A 17,395-nucleotide genomic window follows, 5' to 3' on the forward strand; every position below is an offset into this window, starting at 1 on the left:
TTTAAGTTCAGTATTTGCTTTTCTATCTTTGGCTTTTCAAGTATATAACATGAACAAAATGGTTATTGGGAATGGCAAATTTCTATAATTTCCCCATCTCATTGATTTAGTACCTCTCTTCTGTAGGGGCCCCGGCAGGCCTCACTCCCTCAGCTCAGTTCAGGTTGCTGGACTGAATAAAATATCCTGCACTTTGCTCTGGCCTGTGGATGGGCCCAGCCAGTCAGTCCTCCAGGGTTGGTGGTACTGCTGGTACCTGTGGAAGTGACTGAGCACCTGCCCCACATCTTTTTTAAAGCTGCTTGTGGGATGGTTCTCCTGCCCACAGGCTGGCATCCAGGGTAAAGGCAGGGTATCCCAGATCACCATGGGAGGGCCCCAAAGTATTCCAGGGAGAAAGATCTTGGGGGCACAACACTGTTGCCTAGGATGAGGGGTGCCAGCTGTGGAATGGAGAGGAAGGTCATAGGGAAAGGAGAAAGTGGCTTTGCAGGAAGAGAGGAAGAAAGTAAAGCTGGAGGTCACAGGGCAGTGTGGGCTGCTGCTAGGAGCTGCTTGTGCCTGGAACAGGCTCCAGCAACCAGAAGGTAACTTCTCAGTAAACACTCCCATAATGACTGACCACATAGAATCATGTCTTTTCCTGGAAGCCAGTTAAATGGTGTGGATCCAGAAAAATCAACAGCCATATTTCAGAAGTTAAAAGACCCACTGTCTAATAGCAATACATTTGTAAAAGGAATAAAAATTATTAGTTTGACTTCATGACAGGCCAATTTTAGAAATGCCTTTGTGCCTCTGTGACGAGTCAAAATGTAAACAGAATTATCCTGCAAATAGGTAAAGAGTTCCAATAGGATAAACAGAAAGGCATGTTGAAAGTCTTTGGGGGATCAGTGCTAAGTGACAAAACTGAACACTGTCCTTCACATAATCAGCCATGTGCCAGGCAGAAGAGGCAGAAAGGATCAGAAGATCCCTTGGCTCACTCTTAAAAAAAAAAAATGTAAAGGATGGTAGAAGCAGCCCACAGGATTTAACATTCAGTTTATCACCATTTTCTGAGCTTTCAGCCATTTCTGCTTCCATCATGCCGAATTTCCAGAAGGCTGATATGGGCCACTGAAGTACATAAGGACACTTCCAGCAGCCAACCTCAGAGAAGAAAAGTTCCAAGGCGTTGCAAGTAGCCGAGCGGTTGAAACTGTTTCCAGTTTTGCCGCTGTTACAGCCTGGAGGGAAGGAGAAGAGCTCCAGCTGGAGCCGGGCGCCTCCATGAGCCGATCTGTGTGAGTGTGCCGTTTGTTTGTGGGGTTATTTAGCTGCTGCAGTTCATGTTTTTTAGTGCCGCCTGTCTGGTGCTGTGCTGGGATATCTTGGCAGTTCTGGGTGAGCATCTTCATTTGTGTCTTCTGCTGTCTTCATGAGTTGGATCTGGCCTAGAGTCTGGTCCCACAGTAAGAGGCCATTTTGGGACCTTGGCCTTTTGTTCCAGAGCAGCTCTGCGTTCTCAGTGGTGGGAAGACGCTATCTTGGCAGTGTTTGTGTTTAGGACTTTGAAACACTGGACAGTGCTTAACGGTGAGGTAAACGGCCATTTGTGGCCCAAGTAACTCTTTGTGTTCCCTGGCTTGTTAAGTAAATTCCATTATTTAACATTTTTTGTTCTCTGAACCTGAGTAGTCTTGCAATTGTGTGCGTGCTGGTGAAGAACTCAGACAGTGACCTGCTAGTAAATTCTTTAGGTAGTGACTTTGGCCAGTTTTAGTGCCCCTTGCTCCCCTGTATCATTTCCTTGATCTGGCATTTCCTTCCAAAACTAACAGAAAAGCAAGTTTCTTTCTTGGTCAGTGATTATTAATTGACTGAATCTTGCAATATTGTGGTCTATGTTATATTTTGAAGACTTCAAGTCTTCAAATCTTAAACATTTTAGAATAGATTATTTTTTAAAAAGAGACATTGTTTTCACTTAAATATTTGATCACAACTAATTTTGTTGGCATTAAAACTAGAGGTATGGTAAAATTAAATGGGAAGAAACCAAAAAACCTGAAAATAAATTTGGCAAAAATAGAAATAGAGGTTTTTGTGTAATTTCAAATTAGAAGGTAAAAACCAACTTAGAAAAACATACACAAACCATATGTTTACAATAATTGTGCCATAGATTTGACCTTCAGTAGTACATTAGTAAACTATTCACATTCAGGTCTTGAGATTTGACAGGGGTTTCTTGGGGAAAAAAATCACATTACTTTGTATAAATATCAGGCTTTCATGTACCATGTGGACAGTATATATGTTCCTTAAAAATTTTTACTGTAGCTCTTGAGATTGAGAAATGCACATATAACACATGGTAAATATGTTCATAAATTATGAAACATAATATAGTATAAGCTGTGTTTTTAATCTCATCTTTTGCATTTGTACAGCACAACAATGCATTTTTTTGTTTTTGTTTCAATTTCCAAGAAGCTAGGAATTTTGGAAAATTGTTTTATGTGTGCGCTGAAATTTAAGTTTGAATTTCTAGAAGAGTATTTAAACTTGCTGCCACCAATGCTCTAATTTGGTGGTAATTTTTTGTTGTGACTAGGAGGCTTTGGAAGAACACTGGGAAAAGGTGGGTGACTCATCTTTGCTCTGCACAATTTTATTCAGTCCCTCATCAGCTAGAAATGCTGATTTCTTCAAATGCATATTTTTAATATTCTTATTACTTTTAAATGACTTTCCTCTTCTGCTTCTGAATTCTATCAAGCAAAATGAAATACTGCCAAAAGTTATTTTCATTTCTTTTTGTAGCGGTGTTTTTGATTAACACTAAGTTCTGTTTTCCTTCTTTTTTCCCCTTTCTCCTTTCCTTCCCTCTTTCCTTCCTTTCTTTCTACTTTTAAGCTTCACTTATTAAAGAATCATTTGCTTCCTTTTAACATATAATAATACAACAGTAGAAAAAATAAGATAAAAACTACATTTTTAGTATTTATTTAAGTTCAGTATTTGCTTTTCTATCTTTGGCTTTTCAAGTATATAACATGAACAAAATGGTTATTGGGAATGGCAAATTTCTATAATTTCCCCATCTCATTGATTTAGTACCTCTCTTCTGTAGGGGCCCCGGCAGGCCTCACTCCCTCAGCTCAGTTCAGGTTGCTGGACTGAATAAAATATCCTGCACTTTGCTCTGGCCTGTGGATGGGCCCAGCCAGTCCTCCAGGGTTGGTGGTACTGCTGGTACCTGTGGAAGTGACTGAGCACCTGCCCCACATCTTTTTTAAAGCTGCTTGTGGGATGGTTCTCCTGCCCACAGGCTGGCATCCAGGGTAAAGGCAGGGTATCCCAGATCACCATGGGAGGGCCCCAAAGTATTCCAGGGAGAAAGATCTTGGGGGCACAACACTGTTGCCTAGGATGAGGGGTGCCAGCTGTGGAATGGAGAGGAAGGTCATAGGGAAAGGAGAAAGTGGCTTTGCAGGAAGAGAGGAAGAAAGTAAAGCTGGAGGTCACAGGGCAGTGTGGGCTGCTGCTAGGAGCTGCTTGTGCCTGGAACAGGCTCCAGCAACCAGAAGGTAACTTCTCAGTAAACACTCCCATAATGACTGACCACATAGAATCATGTCTTTTCCTGGAAGCCAGTTAAATGGTGTGGATCCAGAAAAATCAACAGCCATATTTCAGAAGTTAAAAGACCCACTGTCTAATAGCAATACATTTGTAAAAGGAATAAAAATTATTAGTTTGACTTCATGACAGGCCAATTTTAGAAATGCCTTTGTGCCTCTGTGACGAGTCAAAATGTAAACAGAATTATCCTGCAAATAGGTAAAGAGTTCCAATAGGATAAACAGAAAGGCATGTTGAAAGTCTTTGGGGGATCAGTGCTAAGTGACAAAACTGAACACTGTCCTTCACATAATCAGCCATGTGCCAGGCAGAAGAGGCAGAAAGGATCAGAAGATCCCTTGGCTCACAGGTCTCCCACCCACCTCCTCGACGTCCAAACGCTTACCCTGGCTCCCAAGCCCAGAGGTTGCTGCCCCGCAGGCCGCGAAGCTGGAACACAGCGGTGGTCACTGCTCCCACAGCCCGTGAGAAACCGCAGGCCGCCAGGCCCGCGCGAGCTGCTCACGTCACAAGGCTTTATGCCTTCATAAGGCGAGGCTGTGAGGGCTTCCTTCAACTTGCCGTCTTCCTCTAAAGCTTCACTTACAAAACCTGGTGCATTTTTCTCTGTTCTGTTTTACTCTCATTACCATGACTGAAAAAAGGCAAATTTCTGTTCGTATATACTTCTGAAGAACGATGAGGTGGAGATAATATTAGAATTCAGAATGCCTCTGGGTGACTGAAAAGGGGCACATGATCTCGTGAGTCAATATAGATTAGAACCTAAAGAGCAGATTGGGGAAGCCCGTAACTACTACAGAATGAAGCACCTGTCCTGTGGTAGCGAGGGTGCCCTGAGGGATCAGGAATGGGTTTGGCATTTTTCACCTCATAAATACATGCTCTTCTTTCTTTTCACAACTGTTCTGTAATCAGGAAATTCAATAAGAGGAGTAGGGTCAAGTCTTAGGAAAATGCCCAGAATTCCTTACCCAAAGCTGCTGGCTTCAAGTACAGCAGGCATGTAAGAGTTTAGTTGAAACATATTTTCTCTATATATATAGAGGAGAGGAGTAGGCTTAGTGTTCTCAAAATTTAAAGAAATGAATTAACTAGAGGATCAATTGAGAGGAAACATGGTAAACCAAGGACTCACATCCATTATACTCCCTCTGTGCTTGGTGCAAAGATGTTGGGAATGTCTATTGATTTTATTTAGTTATCTATAAATAGCTCATTCCTTTCTTGTTTCATGGTGCTGAGTGTCATTTTTCCGTGCAAGTATTGAAAATTTTAAAGGACAGGTACTTAGACAGTATTTTAGTTCTTTATTCCTTATTTCAGTTCAGATACCACTGAATTAAAATTTTAAAATTTAGAAATTATCCTGGACTACTTTTTGGTTACATACAATGAAAGTTAAATTCTGACAGTTTGTCTTTCTGAATATTTATGAAATTTGTCCACAGATTTGTTTCTCATCTTTTTATAGAGTTACTTAAATTTGTTCTTTTACTAGTATAAATTCATTGATATCCTATAAGTCTATAGTTTACTGTGATTATCCTGTCTTTCATTCTTAAAGATAGATACTATATCTGCACCATTTTTAGAGATACCTCTATAATTATTATCTTTCCCATAGATTATGTCAGAATGAGACAACTTGAGTGTTGAAGTGATAATGTCAGTGAATATTGGTTTTATCCCTTTCGATTATTGTTTCATCTCCAAAGACTAGCAGAATGCTAATTACATAGGTGGCAGTAAATATTTGTTGAGTCAATTAATACTCATCTGATACAGATCCTTAGGGGAAGCAGAGAAATCTTTACCCCCTAAAACTCATAGAACTATGGTAAAGACACACACACACACACACACACACACACATATGGAGTTCACAGCTAACTAGTAGGAACAGGAAATAAATATATCAGTTGGAAGTTCTGTGAATAGATATGACCTGGGCAGAATCAAGATATCAGCATGACATTTGTACTGCTTTGAAAATTAACATGGTGAGAAGAAAAAGAATTTGGTGTATTTTGAAAGAGAAGAAACAGACAATATATTACATGGTATACTTAAGATAGTGATGAGCTGATGAAAATTTTGGGGAAACTGTATATAAGTCTTAAAAAGTGTTTATGTTAAAAAGATTTGTTCTTTATGTCTAAATGTCAATGATTTTCATTGACATTTAGAGAATGGGGAATTACATGATCAAACATTTTATGGAAGTTACCTGATAGCACTGAGTGTGCATGGATTTGCAGAGATGTGAAATTGGTGATGGGAAAATTGTGTCATGAAAATTCCCCATATTAATTACAAAGCAATAAAAGACAAAAGGGTGGAATGTGAATAGATAAGACAAAGCAATGTTGATAATGATTTGGTATGGATGGAGGGTAAGTAAAAATAGAAGAATGTAGGTTCTGAGTAAAAATGTGTTGGCAAGCACATGCAAAGTATCAACACATCGTCATTGTTGGAAGTAACAATGTAGTCTTTAACTACTCATGTAAAATCAGAAGTTAGCTGTGTGCTGAGCTGAAAGGAGCAGTGGCGAAGATTTGTGAGACTAGGAAGACAGGTTTCTGAGAAATCTCTGTAATTATTATCCTGCGCCTCTGCACCCCCTCTTCTACCCTGTGATCTTCCTTGCTCATTGGTTTTTGTAACATTTTTCTAGACTCCTTTGGATTTTCTGCAACAAGATCCTATTACTATGCAGATGAAGTCAGCTTTACTTTTCTAATCTATCTGTCTTTAGTTAAAAAAAAAAACAAACTTTTTTTGCTTTGGCTGTAAGCTTAAAACATGAACCTAAGTTATACAAATGAGCATCCTTGCCTTTCTCCTGATTGTAGATTCCAGGCTCAAAAGAAGCATGTGTTTTTACATGTAATCTAAAGAGAAAACATTGTCATTCATTATTAAGCATAGGCTAGCTTGAGGACTTTGTAAGATGTTCCATTTTAGGATGAGGAAGCTCTTTTCTAATCTAGTTTTATAAAAATTGTTTTCATTATATTATAGGTATTGAATATTGTCAAGTGTGTTTTTTCATCTTTCATAATGAAGATATATGATGTCTTTATTATATTAAGAAGTATATAGTACTAATAGGTTTTAGATATTGAAACAGCCTTTCATTCTCGGTATGATCTCACTTTGTCATATCGTTTTTTATATTTTACATTTATGGTCATGGGGAACAATAGTCTATAGTTTTCTTGTGAGGTCACTATGGTTCTTTGTCATAAAGTACTCCTAACTTGAACTGGGAAATAGTTATCCTATTTCCTGAAATTGTACAATATTCATGGTAGTTAAACACACACACAGATCTGTCTATCTGTAGAAATACAGCTATTCTCTAGTGTAATTTAACTTAATCTTTCTTTTAGTCAAGCCTGTTAGTTGCTTCTGTTCTTGTCCTTTTACGTGATATATATATATATATATATATATGTCTGCCACGTCCCCTCCCGCAGGTGCCTAAGTGAGAAATCCTTAGAGCTTGGCACGGTCAAGGTACTGGGCACACGGGAGGAATATGTGGCCCTCTGAGAATAGAAGAATGGCTGATTCTGGAATGGTCACTGTAACTTTTTGATTTGTTTTCTGATTCTGTTGATGCACAACAACAAAAAAAAAATGCTATGGATACTGTGCTTCGTTTCTAATGATACTCTTGATAGGAATGTAATTTCCTCTATTCTCGATACTGATTTACTTCTGAGAAACTCCTTTACAATCTTTAATATTATTATACAATTAACTCCTATATACCAGGTGGTTTGTGAAATGAATGGAGAGAGTAATTAAAAGGATTAGAAAGGCATAGGTGATAGGGTATTTGTTTAGCAGCACTGAACCTTGAATACATGATGGTTTTTTAGGGACCCAAGTTGGTTTCGGACCCCTGGCAACATCACAGAAACAAAAAGAAATTAATGTATTACCTGTCATGCCTCTATTGAAAAAAATCATTGTACCCCTATATTTGCTTGCCAAGAAAAACTGTATAAATGTTCTGCACTCTTAAAAATAAATTACATTCATATATGCACTCCTAGAAGTCGTGTCTGTCTGTCACTCAACCTCATCCTTGTCCACCCTGCACCAGAATTGCAATCCCTGAAACTTGTCTCCTGCTGCGCTGGTCCGCGGCATATGTCATCATATGACACTCCTGCTCAACTTACTCTAGGGGCATTGCTAACTTAGAATATTACCGTTCTTTACTGGCACTAGAGAGTATCATGTAACTAACTTTCTGCCTAAACCACTGACCCCTTTAGAAAATGACATTTAACTTGCTCACTCTGTTGTAGATGTTCTAGCTGTTCTTACCTTCCTTGAATATGCCACATTTATTCCTAATTCAAACAGAAGTTACTATTCTGTTTGAAAATTCTCTCCAGCGAGTCATCTTATTGGTTGTTTTCTCACTTCTGTTGTGTTCCTGATATATCATTACCTTAGAGAGGATTTGCCTAACTATCCCACTTAAAGTAATAGTTACTCTTAGTCTGTTCTTATTTTCTATTCTCTTGATTATTTTTGTTTATAGCACTTATCACTTCTGACATTATAATCATTATTTATTCATAAAATAGTTTTCTTTCTCTCCTTTCAGAGAATTTTATGATTAGGTCTGTTTTGTTTATCACTCTGTTTAAAACTACCCAATTACAAAAGTTTTGTAATCACTCTATTTAAAAGTACCCAATTAGAAAAAGTACTTGTAACATACTTGTTTTCAATAAATTTTTGCCAAATGCAAGAATGAAGTATTATACCTTGTAATAAGCACTGCAAAAGTTATTGAATAGTTCAGGAAGTTATGAGAATGAGGGAAATTCTTTATGCTATTCACTCAAATGAAAAACTAATCATTGGATAAAATTAAATTTAATATGAAAAGAGTTCTAGCAAATAATCTAGAGGTGACTGTTCAGGTAGAGTTAATAAACTGCAAATACTGAGGTAAATAAAATTTTGATGAATGTGGGAGAATTTAAGACCATTTTATTTTGGGTTTAAGAAGTAAGAAGGTGGGATGAAGTAAAATTAGAAAGTATAAAAAGATCAGCTTCTTGCAGATCAGTTTAAGAGGGTGAATATTTTCTAAGTACTTGAGAATCCTATGGAAATGTTTTGAAAATAGATTAATTAGGAAGTCTATTACTATTTTTCTTTATTGAGGTAGCATTGGTTTAATATATTGTATATGATTTAAGGGACAGGTCTGTGCCACTTCTACCATTCAAGCACTCATAATTTTTTAATTATCATGCTTTCAAAGATTTATTTATTTATTTTTGTGTAGAAGATCTGGGGTGTGGGCCACGGGTCCCGGCAGGGTGTGCGAGCAGAGTGGCACAGACAGAACTAGGTACTGGCAGTTCTTTACCCAATGCCGCTGGGCCTCCTCACACCTTTGTCTTTGTTCTTCTCTACCCCATACCCCTCTTCCCAATGTAGGAAACTCAATTCTGAAGTCATATTTCTAAAGTTTGCCAGTTCTTTTATTTCTTCTTTTCCCCTCTATATTCCACATATTAGTGAAATAATATGCTATATTATTTCTCCTTTTGGAAAATCTGTGCTCTAGTGATTAAGAAATACATGACACAAACAGCATGTGGAAGCTGCATTGGTGATTTTGGACCTCTTGCTAGCTTTCCTTTTGCTGCAAGAGTACTTGTATCGTTGATGTTATTAGTGAACTTTTATTAGTGAACTTCGATACTGTGTAAGTTGTGAGTATGATTTGACAATCCAACTATTGGTGTTATCTGATAGGTCCAGGAAAGAACCTAAAGCTCAAACATCTCAAAACTCTACAGTGGAGTAGAGGAGCACAAACTTGCCTGAGAGGGGAAAATCTAAGAGACAATAGCTAGATATCATAAAGCAAAAGGATGGTTAGTTATGGAGCCAAGAAAAAAATTAAGATTTGCTTATTTTTGTTTTTTAAATGCAGTTTTATTTTGGAATGATTTTAGATTTACAGAAAGTTTAGATAGTACAAAGAATTCCCATATACTCTTCACCCAGAATAAGTTTCCCTTAATGTAACCATTTCGTATGGTAATATTAGATTTGATATATTTGTCAAGATTAAGAAATCAACATTTAAAGCATTTCAGATAATTCAAATTTCACCGGTTTTTCCATTAATTATCTTTTCTGGTCCAGGAGTCTACCCAGATACCACATTGCATTTAGTTCTCATGTTTCCCTCCTCTCTTCCGGTTTGGAACAGTTTCCTTATTGCTCATGATTTTTGATGGATTTGTGTAGTACTGGTTGGATATTTTGTAGAATGTCCTTCTATGTTTGTCTGATGTGTTCTCTCTTGATGAGTTTGGGGCTGCAAGTTTTGACAAATAATCTCACAAGGTGAAATTTCTCTTACAATCACATATAAAAGGGAGTATAATATCACTGGTAATGTAACTTCGGTAACTTGGTTGAGATGACATTTTCCAGACTTTCCCACTGTAGAGTTACTTTTGTTCTCTTTCCATACTTTATTCTTTACAGATGAATCATTAAGTTTGGGTCAGACTCCAAAATGAAATAACAAATTTCTTCCTCTTGGAGAGGCGAGTGTTTGATATGTATTATTTTGAATTTTTCTTTTAAGAAAGAGTTGTTCAGGAGAATTTATGTGATGAAGTTATTATGAAGTTTGGCAAAATGAAGGTTGAGGCTACCTTAGCGTGATTTCAACATAATTATATAGGTGGAAGCCAGATGAGTGGAAAGAAGGGTGAATGGCAAAGAAGGAATTACAGACAACTTGTAGTAACATTTCTTTGAAGATGCTTAACTGTAAAGTGGAGCTTGGAAAAGGTCTGTCATCCAGAATACATGGGACAGTGATACCACATTCTGTTCTTGTATGCTTGTTTTGTTCTAAGCACATTCTTCTCAATTTCATTTCACAGTTATTGTGATCTTAGTTGTAAGAGAATACAACTTTCAGAATCCTCTATTTGATTATGTTTATAAAGTTTAAATCAAATTTAACATCCAAATTTGCTATCACAGTTTCTTTTTGATCCTTTTTATTGAAAGAGATTTCTGTAACAACAACAAAAAAAAAAAAAAAAAAAAAAAAAAAAAAAAAAAAACAAAAATAGATCCAGGAGAAAAAGATTCATTACTATTCAGAATTGAGTTTTCAGGTAACATTTTTGCGATTTCTATGCTAGTAAATGTCACTGCTAAGTAGATGGTGCAGCACTGCTCAGTCTGTATTGCATGTTCAATAAATCTTGTTTTGGCACAGGCAGGTAGCTTTGCAAGAGCCTTTTGTGGCTTGGTGGTTACAGCCCACCATACTAACCAATTCTTTACAGTTAGAATATTCATCTACATACTGGCAAGAGTTGGCTGGAATAAAAATAAACAAAAAGTAGTTAATACACAAACAATAAGTTCAATGCAAGTGGGGAGGAGGTAAGTGAACACACAAATTGACATAGTCCCATGATGATGGCTATAACTTATCTGGAGAGACATGATTTCCCTTAGTGGTAAGCTCACTGATTAATCCATCACTTCTTTTTAAACTTGAGGGTTTTGTGTGTGTGTGTGTGTGTGTGTGTGTGTGTGTGTGTTAGGTTTTTCTTACAATGAATTGACTTACTTTCTTACTTGAGAAAACAGAGTAAAATGAATTTAAATGAATCTCTTTAGAAGCACACTACAAAAGAAATTTAAACAACCACATGATAGCCACTAGCCACATAGTTGTTAAAATTTGAGTTTGTCAATTAAAATTAAATCACATTAAATTTGCAGGTTCTCAGTGATACTAATTAGTTCCAAGTGCTCAATAGCTAGAATATGTAAGGGTGATTTTACCTGTTGGTCCTTTATAGGACAGAAAATAATGAATACTTTTATCATTGGGAAAAGTTATCCTAGATAACATGCTTCTGGACTCCAGTGTTACTAGTGTTTCAGGATAAGAAAATGTATTTGTAAACATTTGAATGAGGAATGACTTGCACTACGACTGTTGCATACTTCCATTTGGTTATCCATCAGTGGCCACAGATGCAACAGATCAGAAATTAAATTCATCATTCTACCTACTCTTGACTTTCCAACTCTTGACTCACTCAATGTCAGAGAAGCCAGGAAGTGGGGCTCAAGCTTCCTTGTTCACCTTTACTTTTCATCAACAAGCACTGGCTAGTCTTTCTTCCTATCATAACTGTCCATCTTTTTTTTATTAATTTTTCTCTAATGCAGAAAAGATCTCCACTTGGTTTTGAGCCTATGGTTTTCAACAATCTCCAAGATGGCTTCACTCAACTTTTAGTTGGCTTCATCTTATTGTCAGGAGCTCTTTATGAAACACAATTCTGATCTCTTCACATGTCTGTCTGAAGTCTTTTGATTGGCTGTTCAATTACTAATAGGATAAGTGCCAAATTCTTTAACAAATAGTATTCAGAATTTTTCTTCTTAGTTGATTTATAACTTTGATACCATCAATATTCTGAATCATGGTTATATTCTTCATTCAGAACAAATGCTACAATACAGTCAAGTGAATGCAATTGAAAGGTAAAAATCTTAACTTTTTAGATAGTAAGTTGACTTAGTAACATATCCCAACTAAACAAAAATACCAAATATGTCTCTCTATTTATAACAAATGCAAGAAATGAGATATCACATACCACCAATTTTATGCTAAAATAGTTTAGAGGCTTCTGTGAGCTGAACTGATTGACTTTTAAAAAGTGTGTAAAGGGTACTAGTAAATAAACATACAAGTGGTTATTAAATCAAATGATGGGGAAAAAGAGGATTTCAGTATGTTAATATATAATTTAGTATGATTATATTAGAAGTTGCAATTGTGATTGTCCAGAATGAACCATATTATGTTGTCTTGTACCTTTATACCTGGACATATTTTCGACTTCTAAAGTGTGAGCTTTCCTGTAGACACTGACTATCATGAAGGTAAAATTTATACTTCATTATAATGGATTTCTTCCACAGAAGCATCTTCATATGTACCAATATGTAAGAGGTTCAACATAGTCGTAAATGCACACTGGAAGCTAGTGTTTCTTTCTATAACATATGGCATCAGGCTTTCATTGCAATAATGCACTGATAGTAAACTGTATAAATTTTTCTGACACACACTCTGCTGAGTGATCTTATCTTGTCTTTTCATGCAGGCATTTCTTAAGTTATCTTAAAAGGAAAGTCAGAACATTTTATATCCTAGAAGGTGATAACTTTAAACTTACTGCACAGTCCATTGTCACAGTCATTAGGGCAGCTGGCACAAGGTGTCCCTTGCTGGTAAGGGGTATTTATTCTGCTTCTGATATTACCACTGAAAATTGAAATACAAAATGCTCAAATTTTTTTTCCATAAAATTGCTTATAATAAATCCAAATGGGTTTAGTTTATGCCAAGGGTAACATCCATTACCATATATAACAATTCAGCTATTTATTCAGTGTTCTTAATTATACCAAATAACTGAAAACTAACATCCTCAAAATATACTTACATACTAATATAAGGTAAAGAATAATCCACACACTCACTTTCTTGAACATATTTTCAGAGTGTGAGCAACTGAAATGGGTTAAATAAAGTCTAAAGATTTCAGAGTATGTTTCAATGAGGCCACACTCTTCATTTCTTTGACTTGGTCAAAAGGCTGTGAGAGTGTAGCTCAAGCTGCTGGCTAGGGATACAATTTCTCCAGAGATACATGAAGGAGAGTCCCCACGAGTCAGGGTTGGCGTATGTTAAATATTTTATATGAAATGCAATTTTATATTAAAAAGGAAAATAGAATAATTTCTCTATTTTTATTTATTTATATATACAGATTGGGGTACAGGCCAGAGGTGCAGGGGTGGTGAGAGGATTCACCAGAGATAAGAGTGGGAAACAGAACAGGCAGATTGACAGGTACACTGCTGAGGGAAGCAGTGGGTGGGTCAGGAGAGGTCAGGAGAGGTCTGCTGAGCCATGTGGATCACCTCAGGGGCTGGGATCAAACTCGCACTGAAGTGGCTGGGCTAGCTTGCAGTGCTGCAAACTTACCCGTTGCACCACTAGGGAGGGCCCAGAAAATATAGTAATTTCTATCATGTGTACAAGTGAAAGTAAAGTTTCTGCTTCTAAATGGAGGTGGTGATTTCTCAAGTAGCCTGTGGTATGTGTTTTGGGAACTAGTTGTGCTCAGTAAGATTTTTGAAAGTCTAGAGGTGGTGCATGTGGTGAGATTTTTTTATGTTTGCCCCAACTGAGAATATTCATTGGGGAAAAGGTGGTATCTGTAAGACCAATTTCCAGATTATATTGGTTACATAGTGACTAGTCTGCACAAATCCTTGATACTTACTATACTTTGGGTCTGTATTTAAAAGTACTGGTGAGTCAAAGTCTCAGATGCACAAGTGGGCCAAGCAAGGCATTTGAGTCTCAGTCTCTTTGTACACAATATAGCTATATGTGTGTGGGTCTTTGTAAAACTATGAAAAAGATGCAAAGTTCTCTTACCCTGCTTTCCCTTGCTTTTCATTCCAACTATCCTGTCAAATGCCCCCTCTCTTATAGACAGGCAGTGAGTTTGGATGCATTCTCCTAGAACCTTTCTGTCTTACTTTTTTTTATCATTTCATTTCCTCCCTTCCTCCCTCCCTCCTTCCCTCTCTCCCTCCCTTATTTCCTTTTCAATTGAATTACTACTAGGATACCCTTATCAGTTATTGACACTGTAGTGCACTTACTACCAATCACCCAAAGCTCACCACTATAGTCCATTTTCTTTCTTCCCTCTTTGTTCTTACCTCTATTCCACTTCTTCCTCCTGTAGAGGCTTCAGTTCTATCGTCAGCTTTAACAGGTTAGTTTTTAAGTTTGTCTTTATCTCACCCTTAGTTTGGTTTCTTTATGTTCTTCATATTATTGACACCATCTGGGATTTATCATTCTCCTTCTGACCTAATTTACTTAGCATTATCCCATTCCATTGTGTATATATAGCACTTCTTGATCTGTTTGGATGTACATAGGCTATATAATAATGCCATTGTAGATAATGTTGTAATAAACATGGGGATACAAGTTTATTTTAAATTTGTGGTTTTGAATTTTCAAGTAGATGCCAAGGAAAAGAACTACTAGGTCATATTTAAACTTTGAGATATCTCCATCTTGATTTCCATAAAGGCTACATCAGTCCACATTCCCACCATTAGTGTAGGAGAACTTCCTTTTTTTCTACATTTTCACCAGCAGTTGTTGTTTCTAGTCTTTTTGATATGGGCCATTCTCCTAGGGCCTTTCTGTTCTCTCTACTAAATTCTCAATTGGTCCCTACAGTGAAATTAAAGGTTGTGCTTCTCAACCTGGAATCCCAACTCACTTGAGTTGTTGTCCAGGTAGGAATTTTGATTTTGTGGATAAATCCCCTTCTAGCAATAAGTGGTTTCAAACATTAAAAATTAATTAAACAAATATATTGCAAAGCTATCTCCAATGTAGCCACAGGTATTTTTATGGATAATTCAAACATTTTTCTTAGTGAAGGGGTGTATTAACAGCTATAAATCAAGATGGATGATTCCTTCAGAGATTTTTGTGGTAAATTAGAAGCATAGTGTCATGATATTATTTTTTTCTGGAAAATTTGAAATATATAAATTCCCTAAACTGTCATCCCCTCTTTAGTAACTCACTTTCTTCCTGGCTTAACCATCAAACTTTCACTTCTAGTATGTGAACATAACAACTAACAGTACTAGATCTAGGTAACTATACTACATATACCGGGAGTAACTGACTTTGAGAAAGGCAATTACGAAGAAAGATAGTTTCTTCTGTCATAACATAGAGGTTCATAATATTATATGTGGGATTGGGCAACTGATCTTTTTTTCTGAGAAGCTTGTATTTCAACTTTAGAAAATCTTTCTAAATCTTTAATCTTCTTCCTTAGTGAAGTACGGATTCTGTTTAGCTTGTTGTTTCTATTATATGATAATTTAAGACTAGTAAATTGCTGATGACATATCTGACAGCAAACACAAAAGTGGATACTCACCTAGGACAATACTGGCAAACATAGTAGTATTTTAGAGTGGGATGATTGGGACAATAGGCCACTCCACATCCAACAAGGTATGATGAGTACCAAGCAATCTGCATATCCATAGGTGAGTAAGTGAGAATATATCACAATAGAAGGAAATGTCAAAAAAGTAGAAAATATAAAGCTCACCTAGACTTCAAAATTATATTTATATTTTGAATCAAAATAAAATTTATTTATTTTTTTGCTAGATAAAGATTTTTTCTTATTTTAAAATTATATATATAATTAAATATATCAATATATACTATATTACCCCATTGTATGTATATAAAATATATATTAAATATTTTGTGTATATACACACACACACACACATACACACACATATATACATATAACGTCATTCCTCATTTTGTACATTTTTTCATCTCACTGTAGTCCCCGTGGACTTCCCACCACCAGTTCACCCATGTGCCATCACCATAGTCCCATGTGCTCTTCCCACCCCAGCTTTGATTGTTCCCCTCTTCACCCCCATAGAATGTCTCTGGTTTATAATTGTTGGTTTTCATTTTTACTTTATTACAATTGCTTTTTCTTTTGTAAAAATAACATTGAAAATACTACATTTTCAGTGCTTTCCCTACTTTTTCCATTCAGAGTGTTAGAAAAACTGATTGAGTTCCTCTGCCAAGGAAACCTCAGATTTTTGATAGATGATAGGTCAAAGTTAAAATACCCACCAAATGCAAAACAATGATTTATCCATGCTACATTCGTCTTTCCCAAAATTCAACACTGCAATCAATTGAAATTTGGAGAAGCTATGTATGTATAGTAGAGAGTTTTCCATTGTTCTCCTTACCTGGGTATAATGTCCAATAGCGGCATTTGGGTACCTTGGCCCTTTGTCATAAACAAAATCATGGACCTCATTATACCAACTTTGAATTGCTTCTGACCATGACCGAGGGTAGCTTGACATAAAGAGATTCTCACCACAGTGGCTTGTAGCTAAGAAGAAAGATCATTCAAATAATAGGTTATGTTTCTATCTCTCTATATCAGAGTACTCTTTAAACACGGTGCCCATGCCCATAGTTGTTAAAAGTTACAAAATTTACAGAATTTACTTTGTATTATAAAAGTATGTTCATTTTAGGTATGCATTATTATGAACCAGTATCTGTATATATATATACTACATTTAGTTCACCATTAAAAGCCCCTAAGCATGTTCCTTGACAGCTATAAGCTGAATAGAAATCAGGTGTTCCTTAACAAATGGAAGCTAGAAACAAGCAAAATTTTGAGTAAAGTTCTCTCCCCTCTAGATGCATTCATTTACACATTAGATTCTTCATGAATGTGTATCCCAGGTGCTCAGTTTTATTTTATAAGCTTGCTGATGGTAGAAACAAGCTCTTATTCTCACTGACATTCACTATAGAGTCTTCATATATCAGAACCTGAATAAATGTTTAGGATTGTTATTTCAAAGTTAGGACTTTGAAAAAAAATATTACACTCAGTTTTTAAAAGTGCAGGAATGGGGCCCTCCCTGGTAGCGCAGCGGGTTAAAGCACAGCACTGAGAAGCTAAAGCCACTTTCTCATGAGTTCGATTCCCGCCTGCCCCGGAGGTGACCACATGGCGTGGCAGAC

General features: G+C 36.5%; 1 protein-coding gene across 1 annotated transcript in view; it reads right to left on the minus strand.

Annotated features, from left to right (window-relative positions):
- Nucleotides 1-10,742: 10,742 nt before the first annotated feature.
- Nucleotides 10,743-17,395, minus strand: part of LOC101622701 (cysteine-rich secretory protein 3) — a 23,400-nt gene continuing 16,747 nt past the window's right edge. The window contains exons 5-8 of the mRNA XM_004673557.2: nt 16,597-16,745; nt 15,741-15,838; nt 12,921-13,009; nt 10,743-11,034 (exon numbers count right to left, since the gene is read on the minus strand). Of these exons, the coding sequence (XP_004673614.1) occupies nt 10,907-11,034; nt 12,921-13,009; nt 15,741-15,838; nt 16,597-16,745 (464 nt within the window). The 3' untranslated portion in view covers nt 10,743-10,906. The remainder of the gene's footprint in view (nt 11,035-12,920; nt 13,010-15,740; nt 15,839-16,596; nt 16,746-17,395) is intronic.

Source organism: Condylura cristata, unplaced genomic scaffold, assembly GCF_000260355.1.
Source record: "Condylura cristata isolate star-nosed mole 26May11 unplaced genomic scaffold, ConCri1.0 scaffold00001, whole genome shotgun sequence".
Classification (NCBI taxonomy): Eukaryota; Metazoa; Chordata; class Mammalia; order Eulipotyphla; family Talpidae; genus Condylura; species Condylura cristata.